Source organism: Electrophorus electricus, chromosome 3 (assembly GCF_013358815.1).
Source record: "Electrophorus electricus isolate fEleEle1 chromosome 3, fEleEle1.pri, whole genome shotgun sequence".
Lineage (NCBI taxonomy): Eukaryota > Metazoa > Chordata > Actinopteri > Gymnotiformes > Gymnotidae > Electrophorus > Electrophorus electricus.
The window spans coordinates 13,764,992-13,790,000 of NC_049537.1; the positions used below are offsets into that span (position 1 = coordinate 13,764,992).

The following is a 25,009-nucleotide window of genomic DNA, read 5'->3' on the forward strand; positions in this document are numbered from 1 at the left end:
ATAGCTGAGATAAGACATAAGGAAAAGTCAACAAAATTAGAGAGAGGGAGTCTCATAACAGTTCAGTGGTGATGGCTAGTTAGAGTTCACTTAGACATACTTGGACTGTTATGTATATCACAATTCATTGTTGTTCCATACATGGTTAATAAGTCAAGATGGGGGACCTAGTATAGTCACTGATGGGTGCTGTTGATTCATAGTCCACATAAACAAAAACATCTTGTCACATCCTTTAAATTCAAATAGAGACACTTATTTAAATTTGGTCTTTTTGCGATGCTCGTGAGACAGCCTTTCATATAGAAAAGGTTAAATCTTGTAGTCTATCATGAATAGGACTTTTAATACATTTTTCCGATCTATGTATTCTGGGTTGTGAAGTCATCCTTAAATTCCAAGTGGGGTATTTTATGGTCTTTTAGTTCCTCAGGCCAGATCTGGGGTCATAAAGTTTTGGGCCATGTGTCTTGCATAGTAATAAACCTTTCTTATAGAGTGGCTTTGAAGACCTGATAGAGCCAAAAGGGTTCTGGTGTTGATAACGGAGGCCTCTCAGGGTGGATGTTAGGAGTTGTTTTAGGGGTGAAGGTCTGGTCAGGCAGGAGAACAAAGGCTGGTCTCCCAATGAATCTTGATAAGGTGATCTTCCAAGAAGGGTGTTATGGGTTACCTCAGGATTAACTGCAGTTGCAGGAGGGGGCGCTGCAACTTCCACGACACTGTATATCTTTCCTAATACATTACTAAATACTGTATGCTGGCATCTTGTCTTAAATAAGTTCATAACCCAAATAGCTTTTTTATTGCTTGTGATATCTGGTGTCTACAAGAAGATGGGATCCACTTCTGAGTCTTGGTTGCTCTCAAGCTTTCTTCATGATCTGAAAGGATTATTTTTATTTTTTTTTTACTACTGTTGCCTTGTAATTGTCCTCTGGTGTCTGTAAAGCTGGTTTTTGATGACACCTGTTGTGAAAAATACTAAACAAAATTTGAACTGAATTATATATGGGCATGCCAGTGAAATTTAAGATGATTTAAATAAAGTAAACAATTTTGTTTTATTACCATGATGAGTCTAATGATTGCTTCACTCAACTCTGATAAATGAAAGATTGCTGTCTCCTTCACACCATAAAATACATAGTTTTTGATGGTTTTTGTAGCATATTTTATGGCATAGTGAACCTGTAATATAAGCTAAATACCTACCTAATTAAGGTCCTACCTAGATACCTAGTGCTTGTGTGTGTGTGTGTGTGTGTGTGTGTGTGTGTGTGTGTGTGTGTGTGTGTGTGTGTGTGTGTGTGTGTGTGTGTGTGTGTGTGTGTGTGCTTGTATGTACTACAACTTATTCTTTAGCAGCTACCCCTTCAGTAGGTTCTATGAGTGTACCTCTGGTATGAATGCTACTCTCACTTTGACCTTGTTGGTGAATAGGAAAGACTTTGACTCTGGCTGACAAAGTGTGATCTGGACAGATTGACTTTTGACTCCTAAAGTACTAATTCTGATTGAGTATTTATTTCTCATTTTAATTTGGGTTATGACTGAGATGATCAAGTCTGATTATAAGGCTAATCTTTACACTGCCTCTGATGTAGGAGAGTTTTGTCTATGACTGAGGAGGACTGCCAGAAAGCCCCCATGAAGTCTTGCAGGGAGATGACCCAGAGGCAAAAGAACCCTTTCTGCTTATTTTTTAATACAGAGAGAATATGGAGCTGTTTTTGCAAGCTTTGATGAACAGAAGCTCTGGGTCAACACCATGTTCACTGTTACGCAGTGCCCTTCTCCCCATAGTGCCTGAGGCACAGACACTGGGCACACCACACTACACACTGGCTCAGCTTTTGTTGCAGACTCTGTTCTATATGTTGACAAACAACTGAAGAAATAATGTTAATCTACACAATTGATTTACTTTTTTAACTCAAGGATTTGTTGATCCATTATGTCTGTCATAACTACATCTTTGTATTTAAAGCAGATGATTTTGTTGTCTGTTGCTTGTTCTAGTGACTGAGTAGTTGTATTGTTGGTTTATGGTGTTTTTTTCAATACAGTAACGTGTATGTATTTCACATATGGCTGAAAACAAAACAGTAATTAACATTGTTGCACATTTAAAAATTATTTAAGACTATTGAGTGTTTCCATGAGATTTTTAATTGACCATGTTGGTGAGGTCAATATATGAAAATTATTATGGAATATATTTAGGGTAATTATTTCAGTACATTTAGACCACTTGAAATGTATGGAGAGTGGAAAAATACTTGTATATAAAATAATGGTCACAGCCTTTCAAGCAACATGAAGCAAGGTCTGAAGCACACCTGGAAGTTGTATGTGAAGATGTAGACTACATTGTAATATTGAATAAGACAGAAGTTGACTTAATGTGTTTGTGTGATTTAGACTGATGTTAAATACTGCCTAGGTTCATCTGAATGAACCTTACTTTGTTTCTATCAAAATATTTATTTCAGTTGAATACAACTAGTTAAATTGCTAGTCACTCCACAAAGATTTGTTTTTAGTCTTTACCTTACATTGTGCACATAAATTGTGCATGTTTTTTCCTAATGAATGCATACTTTACAGTATGGAAATATTCAATATTATTAGGTTTTCTTAATATTGAGTTAGGGCATTTCTATTGCTTGGGAAAAATATTAAACATATATGAACAAAAATCTATCTACAATTTATCTGAAACAAAAAAATCTATCCAGAAAGTGGTATTCATTTCATAACTTGCCATGCACAATCCAGGTAAGAAATAAAGAAGCTTTTCCAAGTCTTTTCCTAAGTCACTGTTTTTTTCCCTGTTCTATCACACCTGCTCCAACTGATTTATGGAAACTAAAATGTGTGGGGCAGAGAGTATCGCAAGAACAGGGTTGTTCTTACATGTTTTAAAGTATTAATATCAAATTATCTCCAAATATGATAATGAGTATTTATATTAGTGTAGCATTTGCAGTTAGGACATTCCTGATATCTTGTGTGGCAGGTGTTTCTGATAAAAAGGTCAAAGAGGACAGGTAGGTGGACCTAATAAAGTACAAGTACATACCACTGCAAACATCAAACTTTTGACAGAATTAAAATGTACTGATCTAAAATGTACCCATCTAAAAATAAATCTAGCCTTTACAAAGCACATTAATGTTTTTGCAATGAATCGAGAATTATAACCATTTTAACTTTTGGAGTCTGTATATATTATAGGGAGATCTATTTAACTTAAGTGGGCTGGTGTAAACAAGTGTGCTGAAAAATGGATTATGCTACATGAACACAATTGCTTTCTTTAAGTTTCATTTGGGCAATTGTTGTGCTCATGTATTATATTTTATTTATATGCAAACATTTAATACATTGTAGCCTATATTTAATAAGTGATTTGAAGTTTAGCATTTCACAATATGCTCTTTGGAACATATAGTAAATAAATTAAAAATAAATGATAAATAATACATGAATGCAAAGGAAGAACACACACAGAAATAAAGAAATAAAATAACTGTTAAAATTGAACCCACATGTGAGGAAAGACAACTTTTCCTCTTTTTTTATATTTCTTATAAAATAACAGAAACAAGTTTTAAAAATATGCTGAAATGCCTGAATAAATATGTAATAAAATCTTATCAGCTGCTTCCTTCAGCTACATAAAGACATTGCATGGTTTTGGCTGTTCTAGCTCTATGGTGGCATATGGTGGAATCCCTCCTACTTGCTGGTCTCTACCCATTTGAGGTGTGAGTCCCTCCCACTTGCTGGTCTCCACCCACTAGCTGTGTGAGTCCCTCCCACTTTCTGATCTTCGGTCCACAGAGATACATATTTGCAGTTGGTTCAATTATGTACATACCATACATGCAACCATTGTTCAGATTACTTGTGTGCGTGTGCCTCAGCGTGTGCATAGCTGCTTCACAGAAGCATATTTCCACATGTGGAATGCACATATTCCTTGTTAAAATGGCATATTCATATCTAAAACAGATTGCTCTTCAGTAAAGTATGCCTGGGTAAATCAGAAGTACTGAAGAGTGAAGTATTGGATTTGTATGACATTTGATTTTAATTAATTGTATGACCATGAAAATATAGACACTATATTGACAAATGTATTGGGACATTCACACATTATACATACAGAAGCTTTATGCCATCCTATTCTAAATCCATAGGCATTAATATAAAGTTGACCCCCTTGCAGCTATAAAATCTTTCACTATTCTAGGAAAACTATAAAAAAAATTGGCATGTGTCTGTGAGAATTTTGGCCCATTCATCCAGAGCATTTGTGAGGTTAGACACTGATGTTAGATGAGAGGGCCTGGCTCACAAGCTCTGTACTGTTTCAATACCAAAGGTGTTCAATGGGATTGAGCTTCTAGTATTCGCCAAACCCAGACTCATCCATCAGACTAACAGATAGCGAGATTCATCACTCAGCAGAACACATTTCCACTACTCAAGGTCCAATGGCAGCATGATTCATACCACTCCATTCAATGCTTGGCATTCAACGCTTGGTAATGTAGGGCTTGTATGGAGGTGCTTGGCCATGGAAAGCCATACCAGCGCACAGTTTTTGTGCTGATGTTAATGGCACAAGAGGTATAGAACTCTACACTTACTTTGCACGTCAGCAAAGCGATAGTGACTTTAACGCACTTTAAGTAGCACTCAATGACTGCTTTGTAACTTTAAGTGACCTGGCACTTCAAGGCTGAGTTTATTGTGTTTCCTTAATGCTTCCACTTTTCAATAATACCAATCAGAGTTAATGGTGGAATAATTAGGAGAGAAAAAATTTCACGCAGTGGCTTGTAACAGTGGCTTGTTGTGGCATCCTTTTACTGTACTACACTGAAATTCAGTGAGCTCTTTAGAACAATCCATTCACAAATCTTTGTAAATTTCTAACACTGTACCATTGAGAGCATCCTAACCAGCTGCATCTCAGTGTTGTACAGCAACCTCATGTCATCGGATCAGAAAGCCCTACAGAGGCTTGTCAAGGCAGCCCAGTATATCACCAGTACCCCCCCCCCCCCCCCAAAAAAAGTACTTAGCTCCCTGCCATTAAAGACAATTGTTTCTTTTAATTTTAATTTTATACTACCTGTGTCTTAGTGATGCCGTACACTCTTTTCATTTACACATGTGCTTGCACATTATGAATGAAAATAAAATTGAATTGAACTGAATTAAAGGCATACTGCATGACTAGGTGCTTGATTTTTTACACCTATGGCAGTGGGACTGAATGAAATACCTGAATTCAATGATTCAATGTTGGTTTTAGAAAGCTGTTCAGCCAACATTACCCAGATATTCATTTTACATACAAAATATGATTCAACAGTTCACTTTAGCCACATTAGTAACAAAGAAGTGTTTAACCCAACTGTCAATAGAAACAAAACATGCAAGGCACATAATGCCTTGTGCGTGATGATACAGCTGTGCATTCAGAGTGATTTAATCAACTGCAGTTCACATCACGTGATTAGTTTTGTAACAGAAACAGATGCGTTGTGCCTTTAAGCGGTAGCTTTATGGTGACGCATGTTGTGTAACATCTCACGAGAGAGATGGTGTGTTTTCTGCTGAGTAGAGCGGGAATCTGGGGGAAGCACCACCTTTCTGTTAGCCTTTTCAACACTCATTTTTCTTTTGTAACGTTGTACGCTGCTTCATACTGTTTCGTTAATGTATGAACGGAATGACGGTAGCCGTGTAACCTGGCTTGATATGGTCCAGGAAGAGAGAATAAAAGCCTTTCAGAGTGCCCACACCAGCGTCTGTGTCACTTCATGCTAACTTACATCGCGGTTAACCCGTAGAACCTGTTCCTCACCCCGGTAAGAAGTGTCAGAGTATGTAGGAAATACAAGGGCACTGCTTAGGGACCCTGTGGAATGGAATGCAGCTATGGACCTTTTTTTGTGAGGGGTGCACAAATCCTTGAGCTCAGCATGATTTTCTTATGGAAACACACTAAGCCTGATTAATCGATGCATTGAATCCGGTCTCTGGGATTGGAAAGAGTCCGTCCACACATTAAGAACGGGTGCACAACTTCTTTGGTCCTGGAGGGATTCCAGCAGTTTGCTTGTTTTCCTGGTTCCCACGGACCATGCCAAATCTTTACAAGCGACAAACTATGGATCTGGCTTTATGCCAGACAATAACAGCCCACAATAGTACCGCAATCGTAATCTACACAGCATTTGCACATAATCACATTAATAGGCTAAAGAAAATTAACATTGACCAGCTTAATGATTCCAGCATGCAACGCCTGTATTGTACAGCCTGTCTTGAACCAAATCAGATGGACTTTTCAGCAGTGTCTACAGGACTGCAGTTAAGAGCCAGTGTGCTAAACCTGGGTCTTCAACTCCAGTGAGAGACAATTATTAAGACCTTTATGAAGTGGATCACGTGTGCTACAGCTGGAAAAAAACCTGAACGGACTGCAGGACAGCAGTTCCCAGGACTGGGAATGAAAACCACCTGGTCAGCTTGAGACCACTGAAATGTTGGGTAATAAGAGTTTTCCCTAAACAAGAGTAAAACTCTGTTAAGTCTTTTAGTAGATCGTCCTAAAAACACAAATGATTTGACAAAGTTAGTTTTAAAAGGTTTATTACAACCTCTCTTTTTTTTGGGGGGGGGGGGGGATATGCCTAATTTTAGGCAAGCGACTCAAACTAATTTCTTAAAATGTATTTTTAGAACAACTTAATAATTCGTCACTGGTCACATGCAGTTCTTATTTCATTCTAGCCCAAAAATAAACTAAAAATAAAGTTGTATAAGAATATTAGAGGTGTACTGAGAGAGAAAATAGAGGCTTTCACAAGTAAGCAGGTTTTATGAAGAAAAATGTCCCAAGGGGAACCAAGACAATTTATTGGTATTGCTATACATACTGTTTAGATTATATTGTACAAACCCCTCACATTGTAGATAACATATTATAAATGACTTCAATGCACAACTGGTAACCAAGGCCACAGTGAACTGTTACTGGGTAAGGAGGGAAAAAATTCCAACACCGTTTAGATTATTATATAAAATCTCAACAGTAACACACATTTTCAATTTATGCATACGGCATTAATTGAAAGTCAAAGAGCAACATATAATTAATTATAAAAAAAACAAAACGAGCCTGTAAAAACAAAAAACAAACCAAAAAAAAAAAAAAGTACAATTGAGGAAGCGAGTGCCAAAATTCACAGACGACACTAGTTATAGGTTAAGGCTGTACCAATCCAATGTTCTGAAATAAAACGTCAGCTTGAAACGTGAAGTCTGTTATTGTCAGTACCTTGTCATTTTTGTCATAAATGGACTGGTTGCCAGTTTTTTTGTTTATTAAGCCAAATCTTGTTTTTCCTTAATTCTTATAACAAACCCTTCACAATAAATCAGCTGAATCATGAGATATTTTCTGCATCATGATAAAAACCCTGTAACTGTTTTTGATTATTTTACATTTCTTGTATTAATCTTTATGCATATTTACCTTTATGCTTGGATAAATAAAACGTCAAAACACCTTGAAGTTTTGTTTCAGTTTGGTTTAAACATGGTACAATACTTGGGTTTATCAGAGGAAGGGCTTTCTTAAGACCCAGACAATATAGTACCCTTAGTTAATCGTAATATGAATATTAAAATACTTTCTCTAAAAGATGGAATAGCTTTTTTCACTCAAGCAGGACTCTAAAAATCAGTGTCTGCCACATTTTGGAGAGGGAAAGTACTCTTCTGGGACATACTTTCACAGCTCTTTCCATCCAATTTGGTTATTTAAAAAAATTCAAGTTATTGATACAAACACTCTGCAGCAGTGCACTATCCATGATCCCATTATTGGGAATACATGTCCAATTGGGTGCATTAGGGCAGCAGTGGGCAGTGATTTTGAACACAGCATTAACTTGAAGTTCAACAAGGTTGAACATTACATCTAAAATGTGATGCACATGCAAAGAACTAACCTCAAACTTTAACAGACAGGAGGGAATGACAAGAACAAAGTGTTTACTATCCCTTTTAAACACATGGGGGCAGTTAAAAAAAAAAATTGGATAAAAACAAATTGGTGAGTTTGCATTTACCCACAAGTCCCCAGTGTTCTCCATTGACTGTGGAGGCATGTTCAGATGTAGATTCTGAATAGTTGAGGATGGCACAAGAGCTTATTTGAGGGAGAATGAAGTCTTTCTTGGTAAGCAAAGTCCTGTAATGCTGAATCCAAAAAGATCCAAAAGCACCAAAGAATACATTAAAACAAAAGGCAAGATTTTCCACTGTCAAAAACAACAAAAACAAGAAACATTACAGAGGTATAGTACCACTACCATCTTAAAATTACTGACTTTTAAGCCACAGTAAAGCCATTTTCTTCGTGTTAGAGGGTAATTTAATGCTAAACGTCTACATGCTGACAGTCATGTCCTCAATGTTTTTAAAACTCTCCTTAGTACGTGTCACTATCCGTTTGTAACGAACACGTTTGAAACAAACAGTTACTCATGCGCCAATGTACATGTATAAACAGCAAATAAACATTTTGGAGGAAAAAAATGAAGTCAGTTCTGAGAAGGAGAAAACCAAACCCTAAAGGCTTAGTTATGCTCTAGTATCAAAAACATTAGCACATATTTGTATTGATTTGTGTTGAGAGGTAGTCAAAAAAGGCACTTCAGAATGTCAATCCACATTGTGTACTTTGGAGAGAGGCACTTGTCACTTTCACCTACGTAATAAAATCATTTGGCGGCCACGTAAGCCGTCCAGGTTCTGATACGTCCTAAAGGACAGGTCCATGCAAATATGCTGCAGTGTTTCTCATTCTACACATGGTCATGTGATGAGCTGAGCTCATTAACAATGATTAAATTGTTTGAATTTCATTTAGGAGTAAAACTAAAAAAATCCCCACAGAAGAGAGGGAAGTGGAAGTTGGTGATGGCCTCACAGTTGTTATTTAATATCAGGTTTTATATTGATTTATATTGTTTCAGTGATGTTCTCTTAGGAGAAACAGTAGCAGTATATTTTCAGCAGACGTGTCCTTTATGAAAATTTCTGCAACCCTCCTGTTGGGGTCCTGGTCCTTACTTATAGTACACACTGTGCACCTACGAAGGACACATTGTCTTTCATTATTAAAGACCTTCCTACCTGCTGACACGTTCAACATTCATAGTCCCCCAGTGAAGACAAAAAACAAAAACAAAAAAAACAAAACAACAAAAGCATAAAAGACATTTAGAATTTGTACTTGGCAAAACCTGTGACCCACTTTGTTTTTTAAGGCATTTAAATACGTATAAAAAAGGATTGTCCTTTAACAGAGCAATACTACATTCCTTCTTTCCACTCGTTCACGTCCCGCTGCTCGAGCGTCCTGCCGCATGCGCGACGGGCCCGGGCCGGCGATGGATAAGTTAAAACTGTGTGTCCATTCTGGGCAACATGCTGCCGTACTGCTCTGACGTCCGGACAGTGTGTGGTGGCGACTGCGTGAGCGGCGGGAGGGTCCGTTCACGAAGCCCTGGCGCCCGCACTCGCAGCTAGTCTTTGACGAGCCGGTAGACATGGTACTGCGCCCCGTGTTCGCTTGTCGACACTTCGAACACGAATGCTATGCAGAGCAGTGTCTCCTGCGTTTCCCTGTTGGTCACCACCTGGAAGGGACAGATTGCGCGATCACGACAGCCAATCTGACGGCTATGCTATAGTGAGAGCTATGTCAAGACTCTGTTACAGTGAATTAACGTAATACCATTATCACCACCTTTAATTACACAATTACAAAATAAAAATACATTAGTATCTTGTTCATTCTGAACAGAGCCACATATCTCCAGTAAAGGTTTTTTGATTTAGAGATACTTATATGGTTGGCTGCAATATTGTTCTGTACTGACCTGTAAAATGGTGAAGTTCTCTAAGACGCTGTTCATCATGTATTTCTCAGGTAGGTGCTTGAGCTTGTGGATAAAGTTGATCATGTATTCACACATGGGCGAGCGGTGGATCCTGTACACACACTTGCCACCCTCTACTCGTGCATACTCCGTCTGCCAAACATATACGTACATAAATACATACATAAAATAAGCACCCTATCAGACACTGTGCAAATGGGAAAAAGTGCTAGTCTATGCATAGGCAGTTTTGGTTTGTCAGGTGTGTCTGTTGGCAAAAGGTCCTTAAAAGTCATGCATCTACTGTGCAAACACCAGCCTTCAGTTTTCAACAACGAAAGAGAATCCTTGGCGCAGAACTACAGCACCATCTGCTGGGCTGAATCCTGTTTGTCTGTTAACTATTCAAAATCATTGTGGTTCCCACACCAGGTAAAAGTGGCCCAAATCTAATCTTTTTCTCCACTTTCAAATTTGGTACTAAAACCTATATATATCTGACACCCAGAAATTGGACATCTCATGATAATTTGTTTCCAATTTTGCAACTGTCTTACACTGCAGATTAACAGGAGCATTAACTTTAGACTAGTAGCTGTTACTGTTGACCCCATTTTGGTTGTTTACCTCTGGATGTGTGAGGTGCAAAACACAAAGCATTTTTCTTTGCACTTGCCAATCAGTTTAGAAACGTGATCTGTTCACACTAATCTCAGACATGGGTCACAATGTAAAGATATTGTGAACACCTTAACAACAGCAACAAAAAGAATTAGAATTTGGGCTGTGTGAACGTAGCCTTTGATAGCTGGTGTGGCAGTGGCGTGCTTTGAGTGAGAGCTGCGATGTGGAGAGGCGACTCACCTCCACTTTCTCCACAACCTGCTTGCCAAAGGAGCAGACCTTGGTGGAGACAGTGATGGTCATGTTCTCAGTGCTGCAGTACTGGCTGCTGACGCCGTAGAAAGACCCGGGTCCATCTTGCATGTCACTGCTGTTCAGATCCGCCTGTAGACACACACAGCACAGCCCAAGGCCTTTCCTTTCACCTGCTGCTTTTATCATCCATCTGAGCTGACTACAAAACAGTAATAGCTCTTTGGTTAACCCAGTGGAAACACTTTTCCATAAACAATTTTAAAATGGTAAACAAATGATTCTCTCCATTTTCAGATTTCTGTGCCCTCTAGTAGTAAGGAATAATGAATAGATGGGTTGCCAGGTGCTTGGCCGAAAGCCACCTACCCAGAATTTGACTAGGAAGAAGGCATTCTGGGGGCCCTTTTCATACAGCTCTTTCAGCCCCCCTTTCTTCTCGGGAAACTTGTCATAAATCTGCCGGATGTCCACCGCCTCCAGCAGGGGGTCACTGTATGAGGGGTTGGTTTGCCCGATGTGCACAAACAGATGCTTGCTGTACTGTAAAGGGAAAAGTACGGCAAGGAATTCACACCCAGACCTAGTCAGTGAGTGTGTGTGTATGTGTGTGTGTGTGTGTGTGTGTGTGTGTGTGTGGGGTGCACAGTCACTCACGGTGTCCTGGTCACGGGGGACCTCCATGAAGGCCGAGTACTCAAGCATGCGCAGCTTGGAGGAGGCAATGGTGCGATCCTGCCACACGGGCACAGCTGTGGCAGCTGGCGGAAGGGGTGGAGCCAGCGGCTCGTACGCTGAACACAGGGCACAGGGGGCAGGCTGCCATCAAAAGAAGTAAAAAATATCCACATAGTTCCTGTCCTTAAACACGATGAACAGCAGCTTACCTGATATAGGAGGTGGAACAGGGCCAGACAGGTTCGTGTAAGGCTGTGCAAAAGGCTTGATGCTGCAACAGTTAGTTCACGCACTGTTAGAGGAGATCCAGAGACGTATGCACACTTACTGCAGATGAAACAATGAAACTCACTCCTGAGAGGGTCCAGGTTGTCCTGGGATTGGAGTCGGCCAAAACTGCACAGGACAAAACATAAAACACAATTCACGAAAAGAGTAAAGTAAGACCTTGGGTAAGGTAGCGCGTGTGCTCTTGGTATGTAGGTATGCATTTGGCCCTGAGACTCTTTTGGGCCACAGGGACCACTCACCCGAGGCGCAGGCGGATAAGGTGGTTGGGGCAGTGGGAGCTTGGAGACACGCTCTGGGCTGAGGAGATTTGGAGACACAATCTGAGCTGAGGAGAGGGATGCCATATTCTGCAGAGCCTTGTCTTTGGATGCTTGATCCTAGAAAAGGGGAAAAAGATATAGGTGAGGAGAGTTTTACACTGACACATGCACACACCCACACACACACACACGCCCACACCCACACTCACCCACACACGCACTCACCCACACACGCACTCACCCACACACGCACACACCCACACTCACCCACACCCACGCACACACCCACACCCACGCACACACCCACACACACCCACACCCACACTCACCCACACACGCACACACCCACACCCACACCCACACATTAAAGCACAATGCTAGTTTACAGCTTAGGACCATCAATGCAGTAAAACAAACTGAATATCAACATGTAAAGCTTAGCTTGGTTTATTCTTGTCCATATAATGTAAAAAGCTAAAATCATAAAGAAACACGAATAAATGCAGCAGATCTTAACCAAAGTGCCAGAGAAGGAAATCAGAGAGCACATAACGTATGAAGATTCTGAGCACTATCGTTATTTATTTATTCTTCTTTTACTTCACTTTAGTCTTTTAAATAACAGTAAAGCTATTAACTCTGTCGATTAAGATGATTGAGCTTATAGTGCTCCTCTGGGTTTCCATAAGAGAAGAAAGAGCGAACAGGCAGAGGCAGTTGGGAGAAGCTGACTGGTAGAGCAGGACGCTGCGATACAAGCCGACAGTCAGTCCACTGAGCCATACTCCACCACAGTAGCCAAGCCGTGGACGTCTGAGTAAATGCCAACGTGTTCAACCAAAATCACTTCCATGTCTATTTTTAGTCAGTAGTCTTAATGCGCAGCCAATCAGACCCGTGTCAAATCCACTTGATGTTCAAGTGTACTGTTCTTCCATTGAGGGTGGAGTGTAATCAGGCTCACATTTTTCAGAAAATAACCTCTCCCTTCTGTTACCAACATGCATAACACGGCATAGAAGTCTTAGAAATTGTTCCAAGATACTGTATACACATTTAGGATTAGACACTAGATGCGCATGTAATAAAATTCTGTCGATTAATCCGCTAGGGTTACTGTCAATGTTGGTGTCAGCTTCCACTTTAAGTCCACAAGTTTAATGCACTGCTATAGTCTGTAACCGCTGTAATGAGAGTCATGACCATAAATGTGAAGCAGGGAGTTCATGGGGTCACAAATGCCAGGGCATTCTACTGACACCTCGAGGCTTTTGGGAAATGTATGCGTACAGCAGGGTGAGGGAGAGCAAGAGGGGAAGCGCAGTGCTGGGTAGTAGCTGTGCGGGAAGTGGCAAAGCAAAGCAAATACACAAAATCCAAATTCACACTTACCAAGTTCATGGCCTGAATCAAAAGAAAGAGAGACCATTAGTACAATGTCCTGGTGAGCTGCGTGCTAAGTGTGTTTTTGGATGATTTGTCTCGCAGATATCATTGAATCCTAACCAAACAGTCCATTCATGGACAGAGATTTTTGCCAAATTCAAAGGCATGTCTGTGTAAAGGACACAAAATTCAAAGGCTTTGCCTAGTGTAAAGGGCATTTGAACTCTTCCTTTAACAAGTGACACTACTTGTGTGGAAACCAGGATTTCATTGTTCTTGAAATGTTTAAATACCACTTTCAGATTTATAGTGTTTAAATACACTGCAAATACTAGCTAGAAAGATCAAAGCGTCTGTTACAAAGAAGTTTAAAAAACCAACCAAACACAGAAAACCATTTTACAACTTTAAAATGTAGAACTAAAATCTTTCAATTAATTTAGCCCAAGCATTTATGACCCTAAATAAAAAGCAAAACTGGATAATAAGTTTATGAAAGCCACAAGGAACGTCATACAGTGTACTTCCTCTGCAAGCCAGGTTGAGGACTAACACCAGAGGGCGATAGTGCCACGATTAATTCCTCTGACCACTATGAACTGCTGTAATTACTTTGATCACTATAAATTACTCTAAAAACTTTTAAGACTATTAATTTCTGTAATTACTTTGATCACTATAAATTACTGTAATTACTTTGATCACTATAAATTACTATAAAAACTTAAGTCTATGAATTACTGTAATTACGTTTAGGGTTACCGTATACTCCAAGTAAAGCAAGTGAAGAGTCTTATAAAACATTTTCACAGTTTTTGTTCTCTTTAAAAGGATATGAAACATTTCATTTAATTTCAGACAGATTTCTGGCACTTTTAAATCCTGCAACGCGTGAGATAACTTCTTTTTCTAACTCCTCATGCATAACATCAAAGAAAAGAAAAACAGACCAGCAACGCTTTCTGTTAAATGCTCCCTGTCTGGTTCGTTTGGAGAGTGATATGACCGGGGTGAACTGTAGAGGTGGTATGGACATAGTGCAGCTCTGGATGAAAGGATGGGAAAAGGGGAAAGACAGAGAGCTGCAGGAAAGCCTACAGGCAGAGAGCACAGAGCTGTCATGCACTGTCATGCTCCTCTGCTACAAAGGCGAGACGCAGCACCCAGCGTGGGACATATTGAGATCTTGCCTACAATAACGTGACAGGACGTGAGGGGTGGGAAGTGGTTGGTTTTTTTTGTTTTTGTTTTTTTTGGGGGGGGGGGGGTTGTACTGAGCACCGCTATCTAACAAAAGATGAATCTGCCTTCACTGAGGGCTTCTTCTGGGAGGCCAACAGCACGATGGAACACGAGGTTCCATGTGGTGATGCTGTCTCTAATTGGTTAGCGCAAAGCCAAACGCAGCAAAGCCCCGCCCCTGCCCGCAGGAAAGCGCATACCTTCAGCTTTGACTGTATTTCGCGAGATTTTCTTCGGGCAAGAACCTGCAAATGGCTAGAAACCTGCAGGAGAGAAGAGCGGAAAGGAGAGGAAGAGGAAAGAGGGAGAGGAGGAAAAGAGAGAGAGAGAGAGAGAAGAGAAGCCGTAACCAAGGAGGAAAGAGACGCCCATTCGCACGCTAGCCGAAGGGCTAGCGGAGGGACACCTACCTTTATACCTGCTTGGAACTCGCGGACTTTCTTCCGTGCTAACACCTGTATGTGACTAGATACCTGAAGGAGTGTGAGAGGGTTTTAAAACACACACATGCACCCAGTCTTTCACAAGCAAACAACAATAACAGAAACAACAACAACACATACACACAATGATGATATAATAGCGTTTTTCAACCGAGTTCTTAAAGTCTGTGGACAGTCCACATTTTGACTACAGCCCAGCCCCCAGTATGCCTGTACTAGGTACTTGGTGCCATTGATGGTGTGTTAAGTTGTGCTGGGAGCCGAGCTGGATGTGGACCGTCTGCTTACACCCGAAGACCTGGCAGAGAAACACTGGTCTAACATACCCCTACCGCTATTATGGCTATGATCTGACAGGCTAGAGGGAATTCCCAACCTCATATTAATCCCTTTATATATATTTAACATTTTAAAGTGCATTCAGTTCACAACTTGAGTAAACTGCAGTGTTAGTGTCATGACTGTGTCTAATTCATTACACGTCAGTAGGAGGGCCAATAGGAGGGTAAGATGGAGGGACAGTAGAGTACCTGTTTCCTCGTGCGTGTTTTTCCTGTTCTCAGCTTGATGTACCTGGCAATCAGCTCATTCCGACCTGTGGAGAAAGAAAGGAAAGTATGTGTTTTACCACAAGATGGCGCTCAAGGGAAGCACTGGTTACTGAACTCTAACGCACACATGCACGGGAACATGCATGCACACGTACATACACATACACACACATACCTCCATTGAACCCTCATGGTCTTAATGAGGAGACTTACTACAAATAGAAAATTAATAAACGCGGCGCTGTTAACATTTAAATTATAGCTTTGGGGTGATGTTGGACGATAGCTGCATTAAAATTGGACTCTTTCCACGACAGCAAGGAATTTGTTAGGCTGCGTGTCACAGTCGCCATGGCAAATCAAAGGCAGAAAGATCATCCTTAAAGAAAAAACCTTCACTACCTTTCTTTATATAACATAAGCCTACAGAACATGTGTCTATATCTCATCTCTCAACATGACAGTGCTCATAAAATGAGTGGTTGTTAAACTACTAAACTGGTCCTGTGCTTCTATTCCAGGCCCGACTGCCCTTGCTTGTGAGGTCCATTGGGCTACTGAAATCAAGGACTGGGAAAGACACACTTGAGTGTTTGTGGAGGTAGTGGGAGATAAGGAGATTCTCGCCTTCACACAGAGTAAGATTTGCGATGGATGACAATCTGACAACAGGATATCCTGCTTGTATGGGCCTCTGTGCTGCCTGCCAGATGTTCCAATTGAACAGTTGACCAGACAGATGTTTGCACGAGCATGTGTGAGCATGTGTTTGCGCGTGTGTGTGAATGAGAGAGAGAGAGCAGCTGCAGTATGATCCCCACATTTCATCACTTGCTGGTAGTGAAGGAGATGGGAAAAGCCTACACAGCTCCTGCTTCCCCTATGTGATTGCTTCCACATCACTGAGAATGGGGGATTTAAGGGATTACATACTGCAGGACTTCATGAGTGGGAATGGGAAACTGGAGTTCCACAGGTGGTCCAACACCTGGAAGAGCCACATGCCATAATCCCACACACCAGTCCCCAAGAGTCAGGTAAAGCTTGTGTGTGTCCAAACATATCCAGAGATTACTCTGGGCTGTGTTAAGATCTACAACGTTCAACTTTCAGTCTCTCACCCGTCCAACCAACCAACTCTCCCACACACCCACACCCACAGAGTCTGCTTTCAAAGCCTTCATTTCCCTTTGCCTGCTCCATCAGTGACCATAAAAGTCGAGCAGTGCAGTTCTGAGCAGAGGAGGGACACAGAAGGAAAAAAAAGAGAGAGCGAGAGAACGCAAGACAGTGAGAGAGTAAGATATGCACCATGTTAGCCCTTCCCAGCCATATGCTTCCCCCCTCCTCCCTTTCTCCTACAGACACACCCGCATATAATTCTGCCTCTCTCTCCCTTTCTCTCTCTCTGCCTCCGCATTCCTGACATTCCTCAGAGCCTGTCACATCTGCCCCACATAACCCGACTGGATGAGGCCAGGCTGGGAGCATGCGTAGAAAGAGATGAAGACACAGTAAGAGGACAGACAGAAGGCTGTGAAAGGAGGGGCGAGCGAGAGAGAGACAGAAACCGGGGGTGGGGGGTGGTTGTTTCTGCCAAGCACTAGCAGCTGGAGTCCCCCCTCCACCCAACCCCCCTTCAGCACGCTCACCAACGGACGCTTGCACCTGCCGTAGACAGTCCTGCAGCCCCCAACCCTCTCGTCCGGTCTGCATCTCAACTGTCACCCTCAATCTCCCAAAAACTCACATGGCTCTGCAGACAAACCCGCCCCTCTAGGTGAGGCCCATGTGTCTCACCCTTAGGTCGATGTCACAAGATAACTGTGGACAAGTGAGATTGAGATAAAAGGAGGATGGGATAGTATCACACTAACTCCACTTCTGCCCCCACCAAGAGAGGGGGCTAAAGGGAGAGCTTGTCTCAGGTCAGGGATGGGCCAGCGAAGTCACATGGCTCATGCACAGCTGTGGGCACACGCACATGCTCAACCAACCACACGCGGCACAACTCTCCCAAACCACCGCGTCTCCTTGCCTTCACTTTAAAGCGCTCACAATCCATAAGAACGCCATAAGAACACAGCAACAGACTCTGACCCTTTTCCCTGCCAGGTATTACCACCTCCTCCGAGACGTGGAATCCTTCTCCCTGGCCCTGACCGGCCATGCCTCCCTGGCATGGACCCTGCTGTGGGTTCAGACCTGGGCCAGCCAGTGGGAAAGATCAGAAATGACTGCCATTCGATATCAGGCCACGCTACACCGCAGCAGGCGTTAGGCCTCCACCCACCACGTGATACTGAGTCACAGCTCGACCTGTTCGCTGCACTGTAGCAGTGATGCCCTCTGGCGCACGCCGCCCTGGAGGGCGAGCCCCGTTACCCGCTCATGCAGAGATAGGGCCTTCGGTAGCTACCACGCCTGTTTGTGGGCAGCTCGCACTGAATTGTGGGTAATCGCAGGTGGAGAACAAACATCTCAGACACAGAACCAGCCTGGCTACATTTCTGCCAGCCGCCTACGCCATGAGTCACTCCAACCTTGTGAGACCCTGCGCGTGAGGACGCAAGGACGTTAACACGCCAGGCGAAACTGGACTTTTATGAGAGCACCACATTTTTTCCATTTCTTCTTACACAGAAACATTGCTTGTTTTCCATCATTATCATGTCCTATGTTTAGAAACTGTGTTTATGTTTATAATACGTGATAATATGTGAAGTAAATTAACGGACAGGACAGATTTTCTTCTATTGTCCACTGAAAACCCACTAGGGCCAGTTGGGGCAATCTTTCGCCCCATTCCTCAATCTCAGTCAAAGCAGGTCAACATGGACAACAGTTAAGAAAATAAATAAATAAAAATAAAACACGAGGTGGAAAGAGCTTTAAATAAAAAGCAACCTCCACACGGCCGACCCTGGTGGCGATACCATGGCAGGGGTGGACTGCATTCCCCCAGCCTCACGTCAGTGCTGGGATTCGGTGTGCTGAGGTCATCCCACTCGCTAGGGCTACTTCAGTGGCAAGGTCCGTTGGACAAGCCAGCACGGCCTCGGATGACTGGCTGTAAGCGGAGAAGGTGTTTACAGCTATGGAAAAAGAGCATGGCAGACCCCCGGGGGTAGAGGGGAGGTGAGGAGGTGGGGGGTCCTGACTGGCAGCAGGCAGCAAAAGCATGGGCCGACTGGTAAACAGTTGCAAAAGTTGCAAAAGCCAGGGGTTGATTGGTAAAGAATATGTGGGGCAAGGTTTATAGTCAGATGTGTTTCTGAGCGCAAGACCACACTCGTTGGTTCCATGTGAATCAGCTGTCACATTGTAAAATTGTCACATTGCCACAAAAACCCAAAGATCCATTCAAACTAGAGTTTTTAGTTTTAGTTTTTCCACAGATACATCAAAATTTATACAAGGCTTTCACAAGTCGCCACAGTCTACCAGGACAGCAGCTCTTCCAGGGCAGATATGAGAGATGGTGCAGTCTATCAGCAAGTCACCTTGAACATCAAAAAGAAGAGGAAACTCTCACATACTCAGTCACTTTAATGGCATATGATAAAGAATGTGTGATATCTCAGCAAATTGAGATTTATTGATAGGGACCTATGATCTGTAGGCCTGAGGCTGGGACAAACATTTCCAGAAATGCAGGCACACAGGATGGGCTCAGTATGACTGCCTAACGGGAAACCCGGCATCGGGGGTGGGGGGTGTGGAGAGTCGGGATCATAAACCAAAATGTTTGAAACGTTTGTGAAACCATGAGGGAAGTGCCCTTGTGTGCCCTCACACCTGCAAAGTGGCCCCCCCCACCACTCGTGTGAGAAAGCAGCCTGCTCCATCAGGCCCCTCCTATGCCTCCCAGCGGTGGCCACTGTGCTATGCCTCCCAGCTGAGCGCGGCCGAACCCCCTCTGTGGGCTCTGAGCCGAACTTGCTCTCAGTGATGATGCAGATTACCATTCAGAAGAACAAAAACAGAGTGCTGCTGGTTAGCTGTCATGATTGGAGATGATGCCATACAGGTTCTAGAACAGGTTGCAAAGTTTGTTTGTTTGTTTTTTTTAAAACCACTAATTAAAAGAGATAGAATTCACATAAGGAAGTTGGCACGGTGTTTATTTACATGGAAAGGGCAGCCATTTTACAGTTTTAATTTGACATATTATTCCATATCACGTCATCTCCAGTCATGACAACTAATATCTTCGGGAAGTACTTTAGCAGTTTGATCTGCTGATGCTAACTTTCCATGTCTTTCTAAAAATTACAGGGTGCGAACCTGATTCTCTAATTCACTAAGTTTTCCATGACTGTTTGAGGCATTTCTGCGACACAGAAATCCAGCCTTCCAGGTGGAAACGCTGAAGAGCAGCATCTCAGAACAGAGCATAGCTCAATCTGTTACCCTTGGACCCAGGTCACATCAGCTCCAAAAAAAACGAGGGACTGTGCTAAAAACAGTCCAATTCTGTGGCCGTGATCTGGCGCACAGGGGAATCCTACCCGATAAACCGTGGAGCCAAAATGCAAACAGATGCCTGCAAAAGTGCTAACAATGCAATACAGCCTCCCAACTGCCTTTCTCAGCTGCGCTATCTGCTTCTGCTACCGACGAACCTCCTGGAAGCCGAGGACAAGTGATGTGTCCTTCTGAGCTATCGTGAAGGCTGTAAATATGGCTGTTTATCAGCGAGGATGATGTAAGATCGGCCCATCAGGGAGGCCCGCCCGCAGCACCACCTCCTGCAATCCCCAACAACCTCTTGTCACCTCGTCCATCAGAAACGTGAAGCACTGAGCTTGGGTCAAGTGAGGAGACCGCTCGAGATAACTACAGATCTGCACCGCTTTGGGACATCAGACCCGAGAGCCTATGACTTCAGCTTCGTCCCCACCCGCCATAGATTCCAGACCACTGGAGGAGGATGGAACCAGAGCCAGGTGCTGGAGCCAGATCAGCAACTTACATTTACATCATTATGACTCATTTACATTTACGGCATTTAGCTGACGCTTTTATCCAAAAAGAAACCCTGACAAATATGACTGAATACAAATTGAGGGTTTATGGCCTTACTCAGGGGCCCAAGAGTGGCAACTGGCCAGCGGTGGGGCTTGAACCAGCAACCTTCTGATTACAAGTTGAGTACCTTAACTACTGAGCTACCACTGCAACAAGCAATTATGAGGCTCTGTATTTCAGAAATGACCATTCGTCTTTGGAGCAGGGAATACTGCATGGCAACTTTCAGAACAAACAACAACAACAACAACAAAAATCAACAAGTGTTACACAGTGTGGCGAGGGCCTCTCAGACAGAGGGCAAACAGCCAGAAGTGGTGGTGGTGATGGGGTGGTCAGATGGTCAGCAGGGTTACAGTGGGTCCCATGAGGACAGTGGGGAGAGGGGCTGCCTCACATCTCTGAATTGTGTGCACTAATTCAAACCAGCACTGCAGCTCATCTCACCTGGGTTTCTCGTTGTGGGGAGCAGAGCCAGCTGAAGAGGAGTGGGGAGGAGAAAAGAGGAGAGGGACGTAGCTGAGCGGGGAGGGGGAAAAGGAGACTCGGTGTGCGTTTGGACAGGCTGATGTACATGGTTTGTGTGTGTGTGTGTGTGTGTACACGCGCACACGCGCACACATGTCATCTCCCGAGCCTGGATGACCTATGCCTCGACTAAGCGTCCATTTCGCTTCCGTACGGTAACATCTAAACATGGTGCACATTCTGTTTTCCTCACAGGGTTCCCCCAGTCAGCTGAGCCCCACGCCAAAACGCTGACACTCAGCCCGATCTAGCTACTCACAACTCTCCTGAACATAGCTTAGAGGTCATACGTGGGAAAACGGACAAAATATGTAATTACTCTCCCTCACGTGGTTAAGTTTTACCATGACATAAAACAGATGACAATTCTTTTCACCTGAACTCATTAAGAAGTTACGAAGAAGGAGCAAAAAGAGTGAGTGAGTGAGAGAGCGAGAGAGATTCTGTGAAAGAAAATGCTTTGATTGAGCAAGACAAACAGATCTGGTTTTGCCACTTTTTTTTCAACCCTGAGAAAGAGAGCAAGATGTGGGGGAAAGAGAAAGATAAAACCTGTACCTATAACTGGAAACTGGAATTAGCAATGATCAGAGATGCTAAATAAAACCAGTTTTGGAAGAAACAGTCAAGCAGGAAAAAAAGGAGTGATTGTGGTGTTCATGCTCCACAGGAGAAACCTGTCTGAAGACTGTTGGCCTTTAGAACGTCGCACTGCCTCTCAGGACAAGTAGAGGCCTGTTCTGTGCTGCAACATGAAAAACACAACTACTGGCGATGATCTGCATGGGTGTGAGTGTGAGTGAGTGTGATAGTGTGTGTGCATGCACATGTTTGTGTGGAGGTTTTCTTTTCTTTGAAGAAAATCCAAATGTGTGAAATGTTCAGGTTAGCCTTTTTCTTAACCTTGGTTTATGTAAGGATAGATGAAAACAAGGCTCATTCAGCTACTGTAAAATGGACTCAAATCTTTAGTGTGACCTACAAGATTTCGTGAGGGGACAGGTGTCAGTGACATGGCATTAAGTCTTATGCCTGAGCATAAGACATGTGTGTGAATGTGTGTGTGTATGAGACAGGCTGTGCTAACTAATGATCGTCTGTGCTGAACGCACCCTGTTTTCTACAGATATAAACAAGTGCGCAAGTGCGCATCCTGCATCCCCCCTCCCTTTCCCTGACTTGGAAACACCCATGAACCACCAATAAAATTATTTCCCTCCAGCAATCATTTGCTTGCACACAATCTCAAGGAAACGAACCCCTGTGGTGCTCCCAAATGATCAGAAACGAGAGACGTGGCCATAACCAGAGACAAAGTCATGCTTCTGAGCAGCAACTGTTTTCCAGGACATATGGCATGGTCCAGCTGTAGCTCACAAACTCATTCCATCTCACCAAAAGAGGAATGGTGAAAGAATGATTGATTGTCAGTGAAATGAGTCCAGTATAGTAGCTGACAATGAAGAACGCATAGCATAAATCAGGATCCATTAAAACCTGCCAGAAGAGCAGTTTAGAATTTGTGTGTACCACAACATCTTCATAATCATCATCATAATCATCATTGGTAAGCACTCACCCATGTACAATATTTACTGATTTCATTAGGCTGGACATCTTTAAGGAAATGCTGTTTGATTGATTAACATTGTCATATTGGTTTTTTTTTCTTCTTCTGATACTGATATTACAAAAGGATGCTTTATACAGATACGCACTCAAAATCGTTTCAGTTGTTTTTATTGTGTGCTGGGTGTCCTGTCTAATCTCAGTCATTCCAGATCTGTGCTCCATGGTGGTTCTGAAGAACTGCAGGCTTCACAAGGTCCAATAAATAGAAATACAGCTTTTGTTATCAAAACAGGCTGTTACACCAAGGGTTCATCAGTGGGTTTGTAAATATTTCGAAAAGCGTGATGCAGGTGCAATATGTAGCAACATTTGCAAAATTATATAAAAATCTGTTATAAATCTATAAATCTAATAAAGAGTACGGAGTGTTGCACAGCGACAATCAGTGTAGGCTTGGGCTAAAAAAAAGAAAAGCCGCTCATGAATTTGGAGTTAATGTCCTGCCCAGATTAGCCACAAAATCAGCGGTTAGCCAGTGAAACTGAATAGTTTTGCAACTTAGCAGCCAGACAAAAAGCATAATTTCTTGCTGTTTCAAAATTGTGCTGCAAGTACAATTTAAATGTTTAAATAACCACTCTTGATCAGAGTGGATGGTTTGTTGACAGTACAGCTCCTGCTGTCATATTAAAAAGCCCTTTTGTAAAAGTGCCCAGACCTTTCCTGTTTTGTGCATGTGCTTGTATGGGGGGAGAGCTGGAACAGAAGAAAGGCATTCGTTTGATGTAGTGCATAAAGAAAGAATGAATAAATGAAAGAAGGAAGGAAGGAAGGGAGGAAGGAAGGAAGGGTGGCGTTGGGACGGCTGCGCTCTCTTACCGTACATCTTGCCCTCGTCGGAGAGGATAATCTTGCGCCGGCCACAAGGTGGGTAGATGGCCAGTGCCTCCTGGAAGCTTTGCTCGATGTCAGGGCTCCACACGCCCTCGGCATCACCATCCATGGTCTTGTCCAGCTCATCTGCGCCGTCCTCCAGACCCGGCTGCGGGCTGCCGTTCGCGCTCCACTCGTTTGACGCAATGGTGCCGGCTCCTACCGGGCTCTGTCACGAGCCCACACTGCGCAGATACTGGGAGACACGGATAGAGACACAAGAAAGTGTCAGAGAGAAAGAGAGAAAAATCCTTACGATACTAATAAAATTACAGACAATAATAATCCCATATGAAATACAAATTATACAAAATTGTATTTATACATATCTATGTATATATGCCAAGACAAACAATGCAAATTGAATTTAGGTGCAGCCTAATATCCAAACCTTTTCCATCTGCAAGAAAACACCTGAGTGCTCTGCACACATCCTCCATAAACTTGCAGGCATTACAGCTCATTTCTAATTCACCCATAAAAGGGGCGTGAATAAACAATCGGAGCATGGATTACTCTTAAGACTTCCTTGGTTCCAACATCCTCCCAATGACAAGCGAATTTCTGTCATTATATAAAAGCCCATTTAAAAAGGCCTCAACAACCAGGCCAGGGCAAAAAGAATGCTCGTGGTTGGGAACGAATGCTCCAAATGTGGCTGTCGAAATGTCTGAAACTGGTTAAGGGCTCTTAAGTGTTTTCCAGGCTGCCTCTCGGTGCGTAGTATTGTTCCTCAGCCCTCAGCTCCCAGGAGTGGTTATCATAGCCACATAATTCATTCCTTTATTTCACTTTCTGCTGATGTCGGCTAAAAGCCGCGGCCCGGGTAACCATTGCCATGACGGCACGTGACCCTCCTGAAGGGTGGGGGGGCTGGAAATGCTCTACTTATGGCTACGCTGAAAGAGAGCTCCTTGAACAGGCCAACGGTGCGAGCGAGTGACAGGAAGGGTCAGTGCCACGGGCCTGAATCGACACTCTGTGGAACCTATGACTTGAGTGAGCGGTTTCAATGGTATGCTGGCTCCTGCTGGCAAGAAACGATTTGCTCCATGGCCGTTTTGGCTGTGGATAGCCGTAGTAACTGTGTGTTACGCACAAGCATGCAATGCCTGCTATCTTGGAGTGAAAAGGTCAAACAAAGGTGGAGGATTAAAGATGACTAGCTTTGATCTTATCATTATTATTGAGGCTGGTCATGGCTAAACTTTACTGATCAAAGCCATGGAAAAAGAGCA

At 42.9% G+C, this 25,009-nt stretch overlaps 1 protein-coding gene across 2 annotated transcripts in view; it reads right to left on the reverse strand.

Annotated features, from left to right (window-relative positions):
• Window positions 1–6,900: 6,900 nt before the first annotated feature.
• Window positions 6,901–25,009, reverse strand: part of tead3b (TEA domain family member 3 b) — a 28,122-nt gene continuing 10,013 nt past the window's right edge. The window contains exons 3-14 of one of the 2 annotated variants that reach the window (XM_027000542.2): window positions 23,718–23,967; window positions 15,687–15,751; window positions 14,914–14,976; window positions 13,478–13,489; window positions 12,065–12,202; window positions 11,887–11,930; window positions 11,744–11,805; window positions 11,514–11,650; window positions 11,226–11,399; window positions 10,845–10,988; window positions 9,981–10,133; window positions 6,901–9,737 (exon numbers count right to left, since the gene is read on the reverse strand). In XM_027000542.2, coding sequence (XP_026856343.1) covers window positions 9,624–9,737; window positions 9,981–10,133; window positions 10,845–10,988; window positions 11,226–11,399; window positions 11,514–11,650; window positions 11,744–11,805; window positions 11,887–11,930; window positions 12,065–12,202; window positions 13,478–13,489; window positions 14,914–14,976; window positions 15,687–15,751; window positions 23,718–23,841 — 1,230 coding nt within the window. In that variant the 5' untranslated portion in view covers window positions 23,842–23,967 and the 3' untranslated portion in view covers window positions 6,901–9,623. Of the gene's footprint in view, window positions 9,738–9,980; window positions 10,134–10,844; window positions 10,989–11,225; window positions 11,400–11,513; window positions 11,651–11,743; window positions 11,806–11,886; window positions 11,931–12,064; window positions 12,203–13,477; window positions 13,490–14,913; window positions 14,977–15,123; window positions 15,187–15,686; window positions 15,752–23,717; window positions 23,968–25,009 lie in introns of those variants that run through there. The other variant, XM_027000543.2, reaches the window with a different exon arrangement.